Source organism: Aspergillus welwitschiae, assembly GCF_003344945.1.
Source record: "Aspergillus welwitschiae strain CBS 139.54b unplaced genomic scaffold BDQ94scaffold_15, whole genome shotgun sequence".
Taxonomy (NCBI): Eukaryota; Fungi; Ascomycota; class Eurotiomycetes; order Eurotiales; family Aspergillaceae; genus Aspergillus; species Aspergillus welwitschiae.
The window spans coordinates 378206-395258 of record NW_020798709.1 but is presented as its reverse complement, the minus strand read 5'-3'; the positions used below and the strand labels follow the sequence as shown (position 1 = coordinate 395258).

The 17053-nt window shown below is 49.3% G+C and overlaps 7 protein-coding genes across 7 annotated transcripts; 4 read left to right on the top strand and 3 right to left on the bottom strand.

Moving 5' to 3' along the window:
• Positions 1-1758: 1758 nt before the first annotated feature.
• On the top strand, positions 1759-2244 carry BDQ94DRAFT_31258 (uncharacterized protein). The gene has a single exon (XM_026775467.1). The coding sequence runs from the start codon at positions 1909-1911 to the stop codon at positions 2152-2154; it is 246 nt and encodes an 81-aa protein (XP_026626609.1). The 5' UTR covers positions 1759-1908; the 3' UTR covers positions 2155-2244.
• A 40-nt stretch (positions 2245-2284) lies between these two features.
• BDQ94DRAFT_170191 (WSC domain-containing protein) lies at positions 2285-3587 on the bottom strand (the record flags this gene model as incomplete). The annotated part of the gene is made up of 5 exons (XM_026771436.1): positions 2285-2302; positions 2363-2890; positions 2952-3073; positions 3139-3414; positions 3464-3587. 5 exons carry the CDS (start codon positions 3585-3587, stop codon positions 2285-2287), a joined length of 1068 nt encoding a protein of 355 aa, XP_026626608.1.
• Positions 3588-4873: 1286 nt separating this feature from the next.
• Positions 4874-5906, top strand: BDQ94DRAFT_143376 (uncharacterized protein). The gene has a single exon (XM_026766220.1). The coding sequence runs from the start codon at positions 4924-4926 to the stop codon at positions 5272-5274; it is 351 nt and encodes a 116-aa protein (XP_026626607.1). The 5' UTR covers positions 4874-4923; the 3' UTR covers positions 5275-5906.
• Positions 5907-7419: 1513 nt separating this feature from the next.
• On the top strand, positions 7420-7865 carry BDQ94DRAFT_143373 (uncharacterized protein). The gene has a single exon (XM_026766219.1). The coding sequence runs from the start codon at positions 7451-7453 to the stop codon at positions 7679-7681; it is 231 nt and encodes a 76-aa protein (XP_026626606.1). The 5' UTR covers positions 7420-7450; the 3' UTR covers positions 7682-7865.
• On the top strand, positions 7859-8652 carry BDQ94DRAFT_143370 (uncharacterized protein; the record flags this gene model as incomplete). The annotated part of the gene is made up of 2 exons (XM_026766218.1): positions 7859-8392; positions 8441-8652. Exons 1-2 carry the CDS (start codon positions 8338-8340, stop codon positions 8650-8652), a joined length of 267 nt encoding a protein of 88 aa, XP_026626605.1. The 5' UTR covers positions 7859-8337.
• Positions 8653-10266: 1614 nt separating this feature from the next.
• On the bottom strand, positions 10267-12238 carry BDQ94DRAFT_170190 (uncharacterized protein; the record flags this gene model as incomplete). The annotated part of the gene is made up of 4 exons (XM_026771435.1): positions 10267-10542; positions 10683-11178; positions 11231-11306; positions 11365-12238. The coding sequence occupies 4 exons, from the start codon at positions 12236-12238 to the stop codon at positions 10267-10269; spliced, it is 1722 nt and encodes a 573-aa protein (XP_026626604.1).
• Positions 12239-12897: 659 nt separating this feature from the next.
• Positions 12898-15260, bottom strand: BDQ94DRAFT_143365 (DNA-directed DNA polymerase eta). The gene has a single exon (XM_026766217.1). It carries the CDS (start codon positions 15147-15149, stop codon positions 13137-13139), a length of 2013 nt encoding a protein of 670 aa, XP_026626603.1. The 5' UTR covers positions 15150-15260; the 3' UTR covers positions 12898-13136.
• Between the last annotated feature and the right edge of the window lie 1793 nt (positions 15261-17053).

Here is a 17053-nt window from a genome sequence, read left to right as displayed (position 1 = left end):
CATATGTATCACCCATATCGCTGCGCCCTGTGGTAATCCTTAGGTATACAGAAAACCGCCGGAAGCGAGTTCCCTGCACCAGGTGAGGGGGTTTGGGGTTGGGGGGCTTGCGACAGGAAAGAAATAGGCCCACGACATCATCATGATCGACCTAAGCGGGCAGGAGACGCAGCAAACCGAGGAATAGCAAGATGCTGGATTCAGCTGACAGAAGAGGGAAAGAAGCGGCGTTGAGAGGAGAGAGTTGGATTGCCTGGAATGGCAAAACTATCCCGCAGCGGGGTAGTCAGGTGCCGCCAGGTTGTTCCCATACTTCCTGCTTGCATATTACATCACTTCACAACCGTGCGATGGATGGGATTCGTCGCGGCAACGCACCGGATTTGACCTGTATCTGCACAGATCCGAGAACTGATCAGCCACGCAGAGATCCTAGCGAGTGACTCGACCGTTATTGGGGCTCCCCAAACCCCGGGATTGATATCTCGGGCTAGTATCTCCAGAATCGTTTCCACCCTGCCACAAGAAATCTACAAAGACGTTGCTCAACTTAAGATGCCTCTAGTTAAGCCTGTTTGGGAAGCTTGGCGATTATATCCCCGAAAAAAAAGGGGGCATAGCCTGGCAGTGTTGTGCAGATATTGACCCATACTTGTCCGACCCTGCTCAAACACTCATCAAGTATCTATCAATTTTCATATAAAGTCCGAAAGCGACTATCTGTGGCAGGCATTACACGCTAGCTCCGTCTCTTCAGACGAGTACATATCCAAAAGAAACAAAAAGATCATCAGAAGATCACACCCAAAGCGTATCAGATCTCTCGTGAAACCAGGCAAAGTTAATCACAGTTCCTCTTCATTCAGAATCGATCCCAAACAGACCATTGGCAATGCGCACGTCCAAACTTCCATGAACACAAGTTCTTCTAGGCACGCACAAATTACCCGGCAATGAACAGGACACGAAACAAGCCCCCTCCCTGTCTACGCATACAACCAACACAAGAACCGGAAACCAGCTAGCTCCACGCAAGCTCATGAATTCGAAACAACTAGGTGGCAAAACTTCATTGGCAATGCAGGTACCCGGACAGCATGAGTAGATAGTTCCAGGCCGTGGGTCCATACATACAGATAAACTAAGGGTAGGTAGGCGTTTCGTGGAAGTGGCAAAAAACTACATGTGGCTTCGGCAGACGTGATTGGTATTGGAATGATCTCGAACTGGGCGCGGGAGCGGGTAATCCGTGCGTCGGAAGGTTTAGCTGTCACTTTATGTTCTGGGCCCGGCGCGACTTGGAAAGAACCGGAGAGAAACCGGTTTGTTCGAGGTTCGATTGTTGGGTTGCGCTGGGGTTTGGGTCTGGGGCCCGCTACGATGGGGATTGAGGGACCAGGGATAGATAGATGATGGTACTTTGGTAGTGGTATGGGGCGGATGGAAGGGGATGTGTATATGGAAACAGATCGATGCCTTTGTATTCCGTCCGGTATTAATTCCACTGCAATACCTCACTAGTGTAGATGCACTGCATCGTTCGCTATCAGAACAACTTCGCTCCATCATCGTGGTAAGATTACAGGTTGAACCCAGTGATAGCGACATATCTCACACCGACCAATCTTTCAATGCATTCATGCGAATTTCAAATGACGCTCCATGTAACCCTGACACTTGTAGTAATAAAAACACAGACAATGAATATGGAAATGGAAATGGAACAGAAAAACAGGGGCTAGATGACAAAAGAGGTTCGAAGTAGGAAAACAAGAGCGAGGGGAAGGATTCTGGTTAATCCATTAGAGTATGTACTTCAGCTTGTAGCACAGGTCCCTGTGCTTCGATATACACGGAGGTCGACAATCAGGGAAAAGAATCGATGGAATCTGAGAAGAGCCACGCCTGATGACGTGGTTTTGCGTAGTAAGTTTTGTTGTAGCCGCCAGACGGCTGTGTTTTTCCACCTCCGAAAGGCGAATGAATGGGGGTCCGTTGTTTAAATGCTTTTTAGCTTCCCCGCCCCTCTACCAAACGCACCACCGTGAGGGATGCATGACGCGTAGACATCGTGATGATCGAAACACTGGAGGTGGGGGTTTATGTCGGAGGGGTGGGGCTGTCGAGTCCATCGTCTCTCCTGTAGTCGAATGAAAAGGAAGTCAAGGATTATGTGACAAATGGGTATCATAACACCGCTGTTTTCGCCGAAACACGCAAATCGAAAGACATAGGAGATGCAAATGCAAAACGCGAGGAGATAGGGTTCTGCGACACCCAACCGTTAGTCGGGGTTCGTGAGCTGCGTCACGTGTTAGCGTTTGAATACCCGGCATCACGGAAAGGAAACATGGGGACTGACCCGCAACACAGGCCGAGAATAATCTTCATTATCCTGGAGTGACACATCGCTATCTCGGCGGCCATTCGCGTAGAGAACGGTATCGGTTTTCATGCGGTTGTCCGTAAACGTCGGCAAGCGGCTGGCAGCGGACCCAGCAGACAAGGTATGACTATGATTGTCGGAAAACATGCCCTTCATAAAACTCATCTGTGAGCCTTTGCTTTGTCTTCCATCCAGCAGGATGGACTGTACACTTGGATCTGGGCTGTTCGACCGCGATTTGCGTTTCGCGAAGAACAACACGAATATCAGGGCTAGGATGGCGAGTGCACCACCAACGGAGCCTACCACGACACCAGCGATGGTACCCGAGCTCATTCCAGAGTTGTTGTCACTCTTTGCGGATGAAAGGTTGTCCGCTGCAGACGTTGAAGTTGCTTTTGTGGCAGCGGGAATTGTGACCGTTTTGACCACACCAGAGTCGGTTGTGACCGCCACAGATTCTCCCGTCGTAGTAGCGGCAGTAGTTTCAGATGATGAAGATGTCTAGAAAAGGTCAGTCCTGGTCAGTATCATAAGCATTGAGGCTTGGCAGGTCATTGCGCACTTCAGCGATCGAAGCAGCCATGGCACAGTTGATAGCAACACTGTCAACAAGCTTGTTCGCTGTGCCAGAGAAACGGTCCATGCGGGGAACGTCCAGCCATAGAAGACTAGCATGCCTGGCGACTCCAGACATTGGCAGTGCGCAATTCACGACCACAAGACTCCGAACGAGTAGGAAAGGGCTCTACTGACCGAGGTAGAAGATGTCGATGTCGTAGAGACGGTCGCTGTTCCGGACGGCTGTTGTCCAACGATCGCAACGTAACCGTAAAGGCCCTTCGAAGTACTTCCACAGCTATCATCGGGGTAACCAGGACAATCCTGGCTACACTGCGAAACGTTCACGTTGGTCGCCTCATTGGGAACAATGTTCGAGCACCAGCAGTCGTACCCTTGAAGGATTCCAAACGCATAGTTGCTGCAGTGGTCCTCGCAAAGACCATTGGACTGGTAGGTACTTTCGTCTGCGTGAGGTTAGTGACCGTAGGATGATAACGCACGAGTATCACATACTTGCTGCCTGCGAGGAGCCTGTATTTGCCGAAGAACAATAGGTAAGAGAGGATGCGACCGACACAGGCCAAGCAAGCAAGGCAATCACACCAAGCAATGGTGGAAGAAGGAAGTCGGCCCGCATGGCGAATATTCCGACCGTACTCGTTGACTAGCTCCTGGCGTTTTCAACGATGGTGTGCGAGCGAATGGGAATTATAAGGTGGCTTCGATGCCGGATTCGATTGGTCCACGCTCCCACTTGATGGAGGTGTCTTGCAAAGATGGCCGAACTCCCCACCGACGGGTCTAAAGATTTGTCGAGTGTATTAGAATGGCTGGCGAAATCCAGACCGCTGCTATAGCCCGCACGTCGAACAATTGATCCGTCAGGCCCGTGCCCAAAGCGAGTACTATAACGACAGAGATTCGGGTAGACGTCCCGCAGGTGTGTAGGTAGACCGAAGATAGCTGATGCCGATCAGCCACGGACCTCCCAACGATAACTTCGCAAGCTCGACTCCGAATCAGTACATACCAGAGAGCCAGATGGACGAATTTGGTGTCGGATCAAGAATGATGAAAAATGAGCCGGTTCAATAAAGGGGCGTATTCAACTGCGAGGGAACGCCGAACCAGACATTGGAGGGAATACGGGATCAACACAGTGCCGGTAGTATTAGAAAGTAATCGGCATCATCCCCTCCAACCAAGACTAGGGGAGGAGTGTGAATGGCGAGAACGAGGGGGTGGTGTGCGTCCAGGGCGCAGGTGAAGTGAAAGGTAGAAAGGGGGGGGAGAAGTATAGTAGAGGAGAGGGAATAGAGAAAGACACAATTGAGGTCAGAGAAAGACAAATCTTCTCGGGGTGAGTCGAGCAGGCCCGAGGGGATGGGAATGGATGAGGAGGAGAGGTGGATTAGACTACGGCGACGCCAACGGGAAGCCTGCAAGTGGGAGAGGCCGTAGTGGTAAGGAAGAGTTGAGTAAAATGCGAGTACCGAAACGGAATCAGGCTGGCCCAGTCCCGATGTTCCACACCAGCGTGGCCACTGGCAGTAACCGTTCTAGAAACCTGCACCTGGAAATTTTAAATAATTGGGGCCAGGTCAGTAAGTAAAATATCGCTCGGAGTACGTTCTCCGTGGGTGCGAGTAGCAGCAGAGCGAGAGAAAGAGGAGGTGGTATATCATGGTGAAATGGAAAGGAAGGTAACGGTACTAATTATGTATGAAGTATGGGGAAAAAGAAAACAAGAGGAAAAAAGAATAAAAATAAAAATCCGGCTTACCCGCTTTGCAGTGGGCCGCTGCCCGCATCGGGTCTAGCGGGCTGACCAACCGTCGGGTCCATACGCGTCGCTGTACGGAGTATTCCTCCCGTCGCTTTTACCTGTTACCAGCCGATTTTGTGCTTTGGTACACCCGGATACACTTTTTCTTTTGGAGGGGCTGGAGTCAAGCATTTCTCTCTCGGTCTTTATGAGGGGATCTGCTAGGATGCCACCAAGCACTCTAAAAAGGTTTCCGCCAACGTGTATGACACGCTCACGGGGAATAGAGACCCTGTGTTCACCTTTCACCAGGAGGAATTTGGTCCGCACTATCTTATTCACACTCTCGCCCCCAGTCAGTGGTAACTATTATCCCCATGTGGACAAGCTGACGCTCCTGTCCCGAATTCACGTATTTGGTAAGAATCGGTCTACACTCGTACGTGGACAAAATACAAATTCCGATCTGCTAGGAGTCTCCTACAGTATGCTTACGGTATGGCGCCACCACGTTAAAAGAAGAGAAAATATTTGCAAAGGTCAACGAAGCCCACCGTAGAATGTCTTTTAAGGGGGGGACGAGTAAGGCAGGAAGAGTGGAAGATAGCGAGAGTGATGAATTAAAACACAAACACATAAAGAATGAGCAGGACAATCAGTCAGTCATGCAAACAAAACTTTAGAATTCGAGAGGTGTTGAGCACCCTTTAAAGTGACCCGATCAAAGGAAACGAAACAATTCTTATTAAAGAAGGCAAACTCTATCTTTGTGGTCAGTGGCATGTAGTAGTGTGCCTACTGTATGGTGTGTATGTATCTGCTTCCTGTAAATTCTAAACTCAGGACCAACGCAATCCTAGTCTGAAACCACTATCTATCCTTTGCATGGGGCCGCGATCCTCCCATCCCAGAGAGATACACATTCTGGTTTTAGTTGCTTATTCTCCTTCCTTGCCTACTGTAGCTTACTTGGATCGGGTTTCCGGTACCAAGCCAACCAGGAGGGGACTAGCTGCCTATTTTCTTGCCTGCGTCACTTTGTCTGACACAGCGGACGGGCACTTGAGAAGCTTCTGTGTGAAGTGTTACTGGCTGGGTGAGGGAGAGGCCCCGACCGTAGATATGGAGCAGCCAAGTGGGCGGGCATCGATGTTGGATATTACATTTACAGCGTACCCAAGGAAAATGGATCTACCGGTTCAGCCACTTTGTAACCGAGCCAGGTATTCAGCGTTTGAGACAGGGCCACGGCCGCAGATCCTGAACCGTTGATTGGTTGTGGCTGGGCCAGCACTGCGTGGCCCGGTGTAGCTGTCGTCGTACCTGATACGTAGGCAGTCACCATTGATTCTGCCTCGAGGATAGACATGCTATTTGAATTGCTAATAATTAATTTTGTTTCTAAAAAATTAGTGAATTTTGTTTCATATGGGATGTGAAAAAAGAAAACCAGTGACAACAAGTCGCTGCCTAGTATTGAGAAGGAAGGAAGAACAAGTCACTCCGTCACTGTAAGTAGCTACCAAACTAAAGGTGGGGGTAAACAATTCCAGGAGATGATGACTATTTTAGTGTCTAGCTTGCGATAGTAGACTAGGACTATTCTGGGCTAGTCAAGTAAAGATGCAAGATACAGACTGGACTGTACAGTAACAAACCCGATGCAAGGTAAGATACGTAACAAACAAATCATACGGCACTCGCCACCGCACAGGACAACTCCTGGTCTTAGAATCCGCAGCAAGTGGAGTTGCAACCCGGCAGGAAGGAGAGGTCTAGAAGGCAGGATCGGTGGTGCGCAGACCCGATTCCCGCGTATGATGTAAATTATTCCGCTGCCTCTGGGCTTGGCCCTGTCGCGTCTCTGTTGGTCTGGCCGTGGCTGGAACGAAGTCGAATCTCCAAGGTAAGGAAGGGTCAAGGTGAAGTTGTTAACTTGGATATTTATCTCCCTGGAGAAAGGAGATAACCAGTGGACCGACGGTTTCAGCCGGCCTATCCCGTGTGCTTTCCCAAGGATGTCCACCGTAGGAACCACGGATATCCGAAAGTTGGTCAGATCCAGGTCTTAGTTAACCACAGTTACCACCTAACTAACTTACTGCTAGTAAGTTAATCGAAACCAACTGCTTAGGCAGTAGTGACAAATCATGTGGTCGCATCTCCAGCTCCTTCCACGGTTAGGAAACCTCGTGTCATGGCGCAGGCACGCCCTGCAATTGGATGCTCGTCTGGGATCGCTGCCATACAAGCTTTGCACCATCACAAACTCACAAACCACCATGTCGCTTAGATGCTGCCATCCGGCATCATGATTACATACATCCTTGACTTGACTCGGCCCATCATCGTGGGAGCCAAAGTATTCTTCCGGTGAAGAGCTTCGGGCGTGATTTAGTCCTGTAAACAGGTGGCATGGGACCGACGGGCTCCCTCCGGAGCTAGGCAGCAAGGTGTTGCTGCTCTCTTCCTCCGTACTTCTGTTGCTTGCAGCAAGGTATCGGCATCACTGCACTCACTCCCTGCGAGGTAGCACGGAGAATTTGTTGCATTGCACCCTGCGGCTTCATCGCCAGGATCATGAAACGATCGCATCAATCGCTACTCTAATATATCGAGGCGTGTCTCCTATTGCCAGGAACGATGATGAGAGAAGATCGACAATATTCGGTTGAGTTTCGAAGGGAATCCAAGCCTTGCGATCGATCATCGTTGGGTCCTACTGCGATATATACATGATATGGTGTCCACGGCCCTCGCGTAATTCTTTGCCCCTGTCAGCAAGCCTCATCACCACTCAGGCCCTGAGATCGCCTTGTCTGAGCCACACCAGAGAAAAATACTTGTGGCAGAGAAATGAAGAGACTGGCGATGATCTCTATCGACTTGAGCATTGTCTTGGAGCGATTAAGAGCCCGACCTTCCATGGCATTGTTTCCGGTTGTACTAACGGCACGGAACAGTAAAATGATAACGCGCTAGACACATTCTTGCTTGGTGCCGGACATGCATCCATATCCCTGGAGTTGCACTAAACTACTGCACCGTCGATAGTGCTAAGCTATTGGCATTTTCTTCGTCTGGCCAATGAGCTGTGCAAAGCCCATCTACACGGACAGGCGATGCGAGGATGACGCCAGTAACTTAAATTTCTGAAACCCCGCCTTTCAGGTTCTACCTTCCTATCGCACTACTATATTATGGTGTGTTTGACCGAGTCAAAACTCCCGGTCATATGGTTTGCAGTTGGACTACTGTCTGTCTACATGGCGGGGCACGTTCAGCGCTCGCCCGGGTCACCTATGGTGGACCGTCTATCTGTACCCTGTACTTCCACTATACGGTCGATCGGAAGACAGACTATTCCTTTTCCTGATGGAGCCGCATGATGATGGCATGAGCAGCTGAACAGCTGAACAACTCGGCCGCCCAGGATTGACTCGCAGCGGAATGCCCTCCGTCCTTAGCCTTCCAGGCAGATATGAAGGGGCACCCTCACGGGAACTACGGAAATGCCGACCGGGCGACAGCCAGATCGCTAGCCTTATCTGTGAAGCCATCCGCAAGGGGGGTTGATAGCATTGATATCGAGGTACTAAGGGACATAGTGTGCCAGTGAACCATGGAAACCAAGTGTGGCTGGTGTAGCATCAGAAACAACCCGGGACACGATCGGACTATCGCAATGTCAGCCTGGTTACCAAATCACACACACACACACACACACAAACAGAAATTGCCGGGCCGTAGTCAGCCCAGTGCCCATCGCACTATCCTTAATATCGGCATTTGGTATCACCTACTCCATGTGGAGGACTCCATCACGATGATCGCTCTTCCCGCCGAAGCAATGTGGCTGAAGGGAGGAGCGAAGCAAAAACCGGAACGGAATCCAGGGCGTGAGCTGATTAGTCACATGCCGATCCGTGATTCGTAAGCGGGGCGCGGTCCTACTAACTAAAAGTAGTTACTCTCACTTTCAGTCAGCAGGCATCTTTTTCTTCTCGCACCTCCTGGTTCCGTGTTGTGTTAGGTTGGGAAACTGAGTAGAAAGAGCTTTCTAGCATTGCTAGATGGTTCAATAATAAACAAACAACACTCTACTCCCATTCTATCACAACAAAAAGAAATTAGATAGACAACAAAGACCCAAGCACAAACAACAATCAATCTACGAGTCCACCCATACAAAAATAGTAGCACATTGGCCATCCCTTTGGTGGACACTTAATTTACTCTAGCGGCGTATTTTTCATCTCCTGGCAATTTCCTCCGTCCGGTCCTAATTTTGGTCAACGGTAAACAATAGCAGCACCACCTTTTCATTCCCCTACGATGGAGCCCGGAAGGGCTGCCTCGCTATTTACTATTTACTATCTTACAGACCAGTCAAGAATAACTCTCGGACCTACTAAGAAAGTGGATTCATAGCTGTCACTTGATCCTATACTCCGTACCTAGCTACTATTCACAGTATGCAGCATCTACCCGATTCATATGGGGTTATTTATAGCTGTACTATCTACTCATGAGATACTCGTCGTACTACACACACATACACACAGTGCACTGACGACACGACATATTTAGAACTACTATACTTTCATCCTAACAGTAGGGTCAGAGCAAAACAGAGCCCTATAGCTAAGTAGTTATACATCATCCCTAAATAGCATCATTCACTCAGAAAATTAATAAGAAATAGGCATGTCACATGAACCCTCTCATTATCACTCACCTTTTTGAGAAACCAAACGACAAGCCAAACACACACACACACACACTCACACACAAACAAACAACATACCATACCAAGTAATACATCCCACAGTAAAGCAGAAAAAAAATCATATGTGACTCGTCAAATTAGATGAGGGCGGAATCCCCGAAATTCTGAAACATCAGGCACTTAAAAGAATATATGTTACTTTTCCATCCCTGTAGATACACACAGATACAGTATGTGTGTACTCTGTATGTATGTATGTATGTATGCATGGCAGCTGCATGGACGGGTTGTGAGGCTGATTTGGGTATTTGCTTTGCTTTGCTTTCCTTTTTCTTTCGATTTAATCTATTTCTTCTGGTAGACGAGTTGCAAGCGAAGGATGGATTGGGGCTATTACTGTTGCTGTTGCTGTTGCTGCTACAGCTGTTGTTGTTGTCGTTGGCGTGGCTTGGCTTGATTCGGCTCGTTGTTGTGGGTGAGGCGCAGCAACAGCAGCAGCAGCGGTGCAATTGTGTTGGTTGATTTGATTGCTTAGTGGGTTGGGGCTGTTGTTGGTTCCTTTGATTACTTGTTTTGTTGTTCCTCTTGTTTATGGATTACTGTCTTTGGGTTTAGGTGGTTTAGTTAGCAAGTAAGCAAGCGAGGTAGATACTATTCATGTACTGCTTCATCCAAGATGGGGGTATATAGACAAGCATGGTGTGGTCTGGAGCCCGACAATAGCAGAAACATGGGTTTCTGAGAATCAAAACAGACTCGGGTCTGCATCCGATCAGGGTATATTGGAGCTGTAGTATAAGTCCAACAAAAAAGTCCGCTGTTTCACCACCGCCCTGGGCGCTGAGGGCCCCTCCAGCGGTTGCCCTCGACGACCAGATCCCGCTCCTTCTTTCTCCGCTCATCCCGAACGAAGCGGGGAGGTGGTGGTTGGTTGTCGAGAAGCAGGGGCGCTGCTTTGTCCGCTGCAGGTATCAGAGGTGGTGGAGGAGGAGCAGCTACACGAGGCAGAGATGCTCGCTCACGGTGGATCTCTTGAATTCGACGACGGCGTGCACGCCGAATCTCTTCCGAGCGCTCAATCAGTGCGTCGACGTCGTTCTATGCAGGTCTGTCAGTAGGGGATAGACAAGTGGCACACAAAGAAAAGTGAAACATGCCTGCTCGAGGTAGGAAAATATGTAATAGAAGGACTCGGTCTCCTCATACTCATAGCCAGACCGCTCAAGGGCCTCTCTCACTATCAGGTCCTTCGTAATTTCTGTCCAAAGGCCGTCACGACGGTCTTTGAGCCCAACGTATCGTCGTCCTATTCGCCCAAGTTGTCGTTCCGGGATATCGTCAGACTCTTTCACGTCTTTAACAACAAGCTTAGACTCACGATCTGCGTATCGTGGAGGCTTGATTTCTTGAGTTACTATCTCAGTCCGTTTCTCTTCCTTGGGTGCAGCTCTGATAATATCCAGCTCTTCCACGGCTTTAAGGTCCTTCCTAGGAGGAGTGCGATGCCCACGGAGCCTGTAGAAATCCTCTTCTTCGAATTTTTCTTCGACGAGCGATTCCCGGCTACCATCCCGCCGTATCACTGTGAGCCTTTCCGTTTCGCGCTCCATTGACCTAGGCCTGGGAGGGTCAATAGGTACAACCTTTTCCCGCCGAGGTTGGGGGAATTCCTCTTCCTCTCGTCGAAGAATGAGGACCTCTTCCTTGTCCATTCGTCCTTTCCGGCGTCTCTCACTATCCAAGAGTGAGCGGCTTATAGTTGAAGATACAGCTTGTCCAGACATACCGTTCGCGAAACTCTGCTTCTGTGAGTGTAATCTCAGGGCTATGAGCTCGAGACATGCTAGGCTTTGTTCTATAGCCTACGAATGAATGTGAATGAGCAATGATGGATCACATTGGGAAGGAAACGACTCTTACCATCACGAATGGGTCTACCATGCCCCGGCGATGGCACTCTCGGAATTGCAATTTCCGGAGATGACGACTTTTCCCGTCTTTCAAAAATAACCTCCTTGTCCTCCACACTCCTTTCAGGTCTTCTTTCCCTAGGATCCCAGAACGAGACTTCCTCCTCATCGACCTCTTCATCAAGCTCGTCGTCGGCATCATCTATGCTTTTGTGACGGTGTGATCTGTGCCTGTGTCGCGAATGTGATGATCTCTCATAGAAAGGGCCACTGCGGTGCCCTCTATGGTATTCCTTCACATCGGGCCTTCGAAGCCGCACGTCATCTTGCTTGTAATCCAGCTCGCGCAATCTTCTTTCCTCCAGAAGACTCCGACTGCGTGGTTTGGGTGGGGCCTCTGGAATCTCGTACCTGCGTCGATGCACCGGCCGTTCTTTTCTCGGTACAACAACGATATCACCGTCGGACTCGCTATCAGAGTACCTTCGGTCTGTTTCCTCGCGAAACATGATCTCTTCCTCTATATCCCGTTCCCTCGAACGGGGCCGTCCGCGGAGAGGCGGTTGTTCCTCCCAGTCTTTTTTCAAGCGGCGCGGTCTCTCACGAGGAGGTAGTTCAAGGTCTTCTGGCTCGCGTCTTAAGATTGGTGGCGCTAAATCACGGGGATAGCCATGAGCCTCGCGTATCATTTCAGGTTTCCTTTGTGCTTCAAGGTGCAAGCGTTCGAGCTTGTCAAGCGGTAGTCCCTCTGAGCCTCGACGCTTGTATCTTATATCCTCCTCCTCAAAAAAGCGCTCATCCCTGCCTCGTCGTGGATACACATCACGCTCAACTTCGTACATGTCTTCCTCATCGTACTCGCGAGCACGACCTCGTCGAGGCATGTTGTGTCGTTAAGAACAAAGGAAGGGCCACAATGGGTAAATATATGTCCGCGAGAAGAAGTTCTCAAAACGCGAATTGTAAAGGATAGACAGCAGGTTCTCACCAGGCAGTTAAGGCTGGTGTGCGACGTTCCTAAGCAGCAGCTGTATGTGTGACGAAGCAGGCAGGAGGCAGGACCAGCTGCTATGCGACAGAAGCACGGCACTAGCAGAAGACGATCAAGTCATCCCACCGTAGGATAATAAGCCTGACAATAACGTTAGTCCTATTATGTCAGTGATGGAAAATCTCTGGTTGCAAGATGATAGGCATCCGAGCGAGTCCAGCCTGGAAGCGACCCCGCGGCTGAGTCGGCTGATGTCATGCTGCAGCACGGGTTCTCTGCCCGAGAATCTCCCCAAGGCTCGTTGGATACGAGCCACCACATTATCCTTTGAGGTGGTGGAATGATTCAAATGGCGTGTATAGATCTTCAAGCCATGTGGAAATGATGTAGTGGTACTAAGTATCGAGAAAGCCTAGCAAAGTCGTGGAACCGTGGTTCAGCTGGCGGGTTTGTATATTGTTGGCTGAATGAGACTGCTATGATGACATACTATTATTCATCGCCTCATATAAAGCAGAGTAAATTTAATCGATGATTGGCGATGCTGGCACCCAATTACTTTCTATCTTCTTTATTTGGATGATATGCTAAACACAATTGATGTTGATTATTGACTCTGCGAGTAAATCCATTTCGTGGCTCGCTTATATATTGTGCAATGGTCACTGGTACCTTGAACCTAGAACCACATGCACAGCGTGCAATTCTTCAAATACTTTGTAAAGGATCCTGGCTGTACTTGATCTAGATTTATATATGATTTGGTATTTCGCTACATAAAAGTTTGGGTCTTATCCAAATCTAAGACGAGTCTGCCCCCTTTCTGGCTTACCCCGATTGCTACGATTGACCTTATTACGAGCATTAGATGCTCCGGGTCTGTTTCCGGGCACTGGAGCCTGCTGAGGGCCGTTGGATGCCTGTCGTTCTTCATCTGCCAGGTCTTTGGCAAAGTGCCAATCATCATGCTCGCCCTTCTCATGCTCTGGTAGAACGCTCCCGCAGCGACTGCAGGTATAACCCACTGGCAACGTCTCTACCGGCTCAGGAGAGAGCTCCTTGGCCTGCATGACAGAACCTGCATGCTCATCAACTTCAGTTTTCATATCTCCTGGTTCAGGATCATCCTGGTCAGGCTGTAGGTCAGTCTCCGGCGGCTTGAGAAAGAAGCGCTTAATGCCATTGTTCTCCAGTTTCCTGCGTTTCTCATCTGGTTGCGGAGCATCCGACGACTCTTCAGTCACCAGATCCCTTTTTGGTTGTGAAGATTTTGCTTGTTCACCCCGAAGGAGGAAAGAGTCTATTGCCCGGTTCTTCGAGACACCGTCTTCGAACCCACCAACGCTGAGGGAAAGATTGGCACACGGCCATGCGCGTCCATCTGTCATCACCTGTCGGAAGAGTGTTTTGCCAAGCTCAAAGAGTAATGCTTCATCGATTGGTACTGATCCGGGAATGGGAATTTGACGGGAGCGAACCTGAGGTCCCTGACGGTGATGCAAGGCAACTGTTTTCGGGCGGCGCTTGTGCTCAAGAACGCCATCCTCAACAAGGCGGCCAAAGATATCGGCCGCGAAAATACTAAGCCATTTGTCTGCCTGATCAACGGAATTTATGCTCGGCCTGAAAGACTTGGCCGAAAGCATCGATTTGATTTGGGTCCGCGAATTGACCTCACTTTTGTCTTCTCCCCGGATGATTCCATAAAGCCAGGTAGCAGTATCGTCATCTAATTTGGCGCGAAATTGCTCCAGCGACACCTTTAGAAGGTCACTCACTTGTTCTGTTCCAAACATTGCAGTAACCTGGTCACCAAGTTTACCCCCAAGCATCCTAATCTTTGTAAATTTGTAGCCACCGAGGAATCGTTGTACAGCACGATTTCGCACAATAGTCTGCTTGTTCGGCTTGTTGCACGAACTCCCTAGTTTTGCCATCATTTTGTTCTTCGCAACACCCGCAGAGCAAGTGTATTGGAGCCGATCCCAAACAGCTGCCCTGACCGACCGAACAATTTCAGACCCAATCAGCATAGCAATGTCATCCCAGTCAGGATCATCGACTTCTGTCTCATTCTCATCCAGATCGACCAAGCAATCCTCCGAGTTCCACTCCAACGCAGTCGTAGGTGGGACAGGAAGCGGAGTGACTCGATCATCACCTTGCAGCTCAGCTCGTAGCTCGGGATACCGTTGAAGAAGGACACCGTGCACGAGAGATGACAGGTCAATGAAGACTTCGTCAACGCTAGCTTTCTCAAGACCAGCGTGCTGTATGGGAGATTGAGCACCAGCTCCGTGTTCGCCACCAGCTAGCTCTCTTTGCCATCTTGACAGTTCCTCCTTCATCACCTTCAAGATCTTGCGCGACTCCGCCCGGTATGGATCGAGACACACCTTGTCGGTATTCATCCGCTTGAACGCATCGTTTCTGTATGCCCATTTCCCACCTTCTCCTTCCCGAAATGTGGCCACATGTTGTAGGACAATCTCCGGACACAGCTTCTTAGCCTCTGATGCTGATATCATCCTCGTTATTCCGAAGGATCGTGCCGGATAGTTGATCGCAATGAGCGAGTCCCATTGTCGTACAGCTAAGGGCACCGTGCGGGGTGTCCTAAGGCGTACCATTTCACATTGTGCGTAGAAGGCATCGAGATCAATATGAGCGATTACTCGCAGAGGGGTTGCTGTTGAACTTTGACGGAGAAGCTGTAGGTGACGGTAGGTGTAGCGTGATTCGGTCTTCAAGGAATCGCCGGACGTAAAAGTCGACGGGACGGGTTCCGGGGAAGAGCGTGACATATTGAAAAGGGTAGTGCTATAGTCATTGCGGAACGTAGAGTAGTTGCTTCAAACCAAATGAGATCGTATTGCTGTATCTTGGATGTGACACCTTCGTCTGTGTAGAAGTCGGGCTGCACTTCGCGTTGGAAGCCATGATCTGAAGTTGCACCCGTTGACTCGGCAAGACCACTTCCCGAAAGGGATTAGCTTAGATTTGTCGAACGGCTGCATCGCGATCGAGTCAATCTAATCGACACTTCGAGTGTCCTGGTATGTCTCCCTTTTGCTTGATCTCACCTCACTCTGGTCATTTGCATGGTTGCTCCAGACGACCTTAACAAGACTGTTTTAGTTCGATGATACTAGGCACCTCTACAAGCTTGGATTTGCGCATGCTGCTTATTAGCTTTGCTTACGTTTTACGAACCACCAAAGTAGCAACTGACGATTTGACTATATGGAACATAAAGCGTTTATGGGTGTTCCCGACCATACAAGAAGGATCATTTAGCTAATACAAATAAGGCATCAATCAAAGTCTTCATTGAAACAAATCCGATTTCATCCCAACGGTCAACCTGAAGTCATGAGGTGCATGGCGAACCTCTGATCAGATGAAAGGATGATATCATTGCACTCGAATTCTCAATAGATCTCAAGCTTGGGCGGTCACATGGCCCTCATCAGCGTTATTGGCATGATATTCCCATTGCAAACACAAACAGTGTCGGGCACCCAATTCCTTGCCCGTCGATATGTCCTTACTCAAGACAGCTGTCGAGTCAGTGTTGTGAAGGCCAAACTATCATTCGATAGCTTTGAGTTTCCCAGACTGCAAGCCTGCGGACTGTAAAACAGACTTCTTTTGTCTGAGAATGCAATATCTTCATGGTGCTTCATGCTTTTCAAACTATCAATCTTAATGCATGAGCCTTCGGTGAGACTAGATGTGATCTGATTTGAGCAGCCAGCATATGCATGATCACTACAGCATGTATGCCTCTTTCTTCACCTGCGAACTCGATAGGGTTGATGCAGCCACTATGGAGACCATGCGACAAAGTAGACACTTGGACGGATATCATTCGAGCAAAGGATGGGTCCCCAAACTTGGTACATGGGGTCTCACCGCCATGCTGATACTATACTATACGATTGGGAACGGTAACCCCCCCGGTGGTGGGAAAAACGCCTTGTCAATCTCTGAAAATGGGTCGGAAAGTGTGTGACACTCCATGTCGGACACAGTTGGCGTGATGGGAGGTTTTGTGTGAAGGAGGGTGACAGCCGCGCGAAGCAAAGCTAAAAAACCCCAAGAAGGCAACAGGGAGCATCTGATGGTGTTACAGAAGCCACCAGAAGCATGCTTCGAGACCGCAAAGACCGGTTAAGTGGTTAGGTCAGTCGGTGGCTGTTCATCTCTGGGGGTTGGTTGCGAATCAAGGAACATCCGACCAGTTGCTGTAAGGGAACCGAGATGGTCGATCATGCAGCTGGCCAAGGATGGTCAAGTGTTCTTGCCAGATTGCTTTATGGGGAGGAGAAGGGGGCTGTGGGTGCGAAGACGTACTACGTCCTCTCCAGTCTGTCCTTACAGTTCGGACTACCCAAGAGGGATACGAAGTTGTGGAAGGAGAATTACGAGATGCTGCTTTTTGGTCAATTTCTGATATTCATTCCTAATTTCCCTTCTCTTTGTTGAAATAATAATTTTTTTTTTCCCTCTTCTACACCGAAAAGTCTTCTCTATCCTTCGTTATCCACAATTCGTTCGATTCCAAAGTGGGATGATTCATCTCCTTCTCCGCTGCCTTCATATAGATCCCTGTCAGATAGACTCACAAGTCACCACGTTAAATTAGTACCAAGATTAAAATTCCCACCGGGAACCAAACAAGCGAGCGAGCCATCACAAGAAACAC

Bases quoted from the DNA above. Each gene is read 5' to 3' on its own strand.
- BDQ94DRAFT_31258 (XM_026775467.1), top strand. From the start codon at position 1,909: ATGACGTGGTTTTGCGTAGTAAGTTTTGTTGTAGCCGCCAGACGGCTG.
- BDQ94DRAFT_143376 (XM_026766220.1), top strand. From the start codon at position 4,924: ATGAGGGGATCTGCTAGGATGCCACCAAGCACTCTAAAAAGGTTTCCG.
- BDQ94DRAFT_143373 (XM_026766219.1), top strand. From the start codon at position 7,451: ATGATATGGTGTCCACGGCCCTCGCGTAATTCTTTGCCCCTGTCAGCA.
- BDQ94DRAFT_143365 (XM_026766217.1), bottom strand. From the start codon at position 15,149: ATGTCACGCTCTTCCCCGGAACCCGTCCCGTCGACTTTTACGTCCGGC.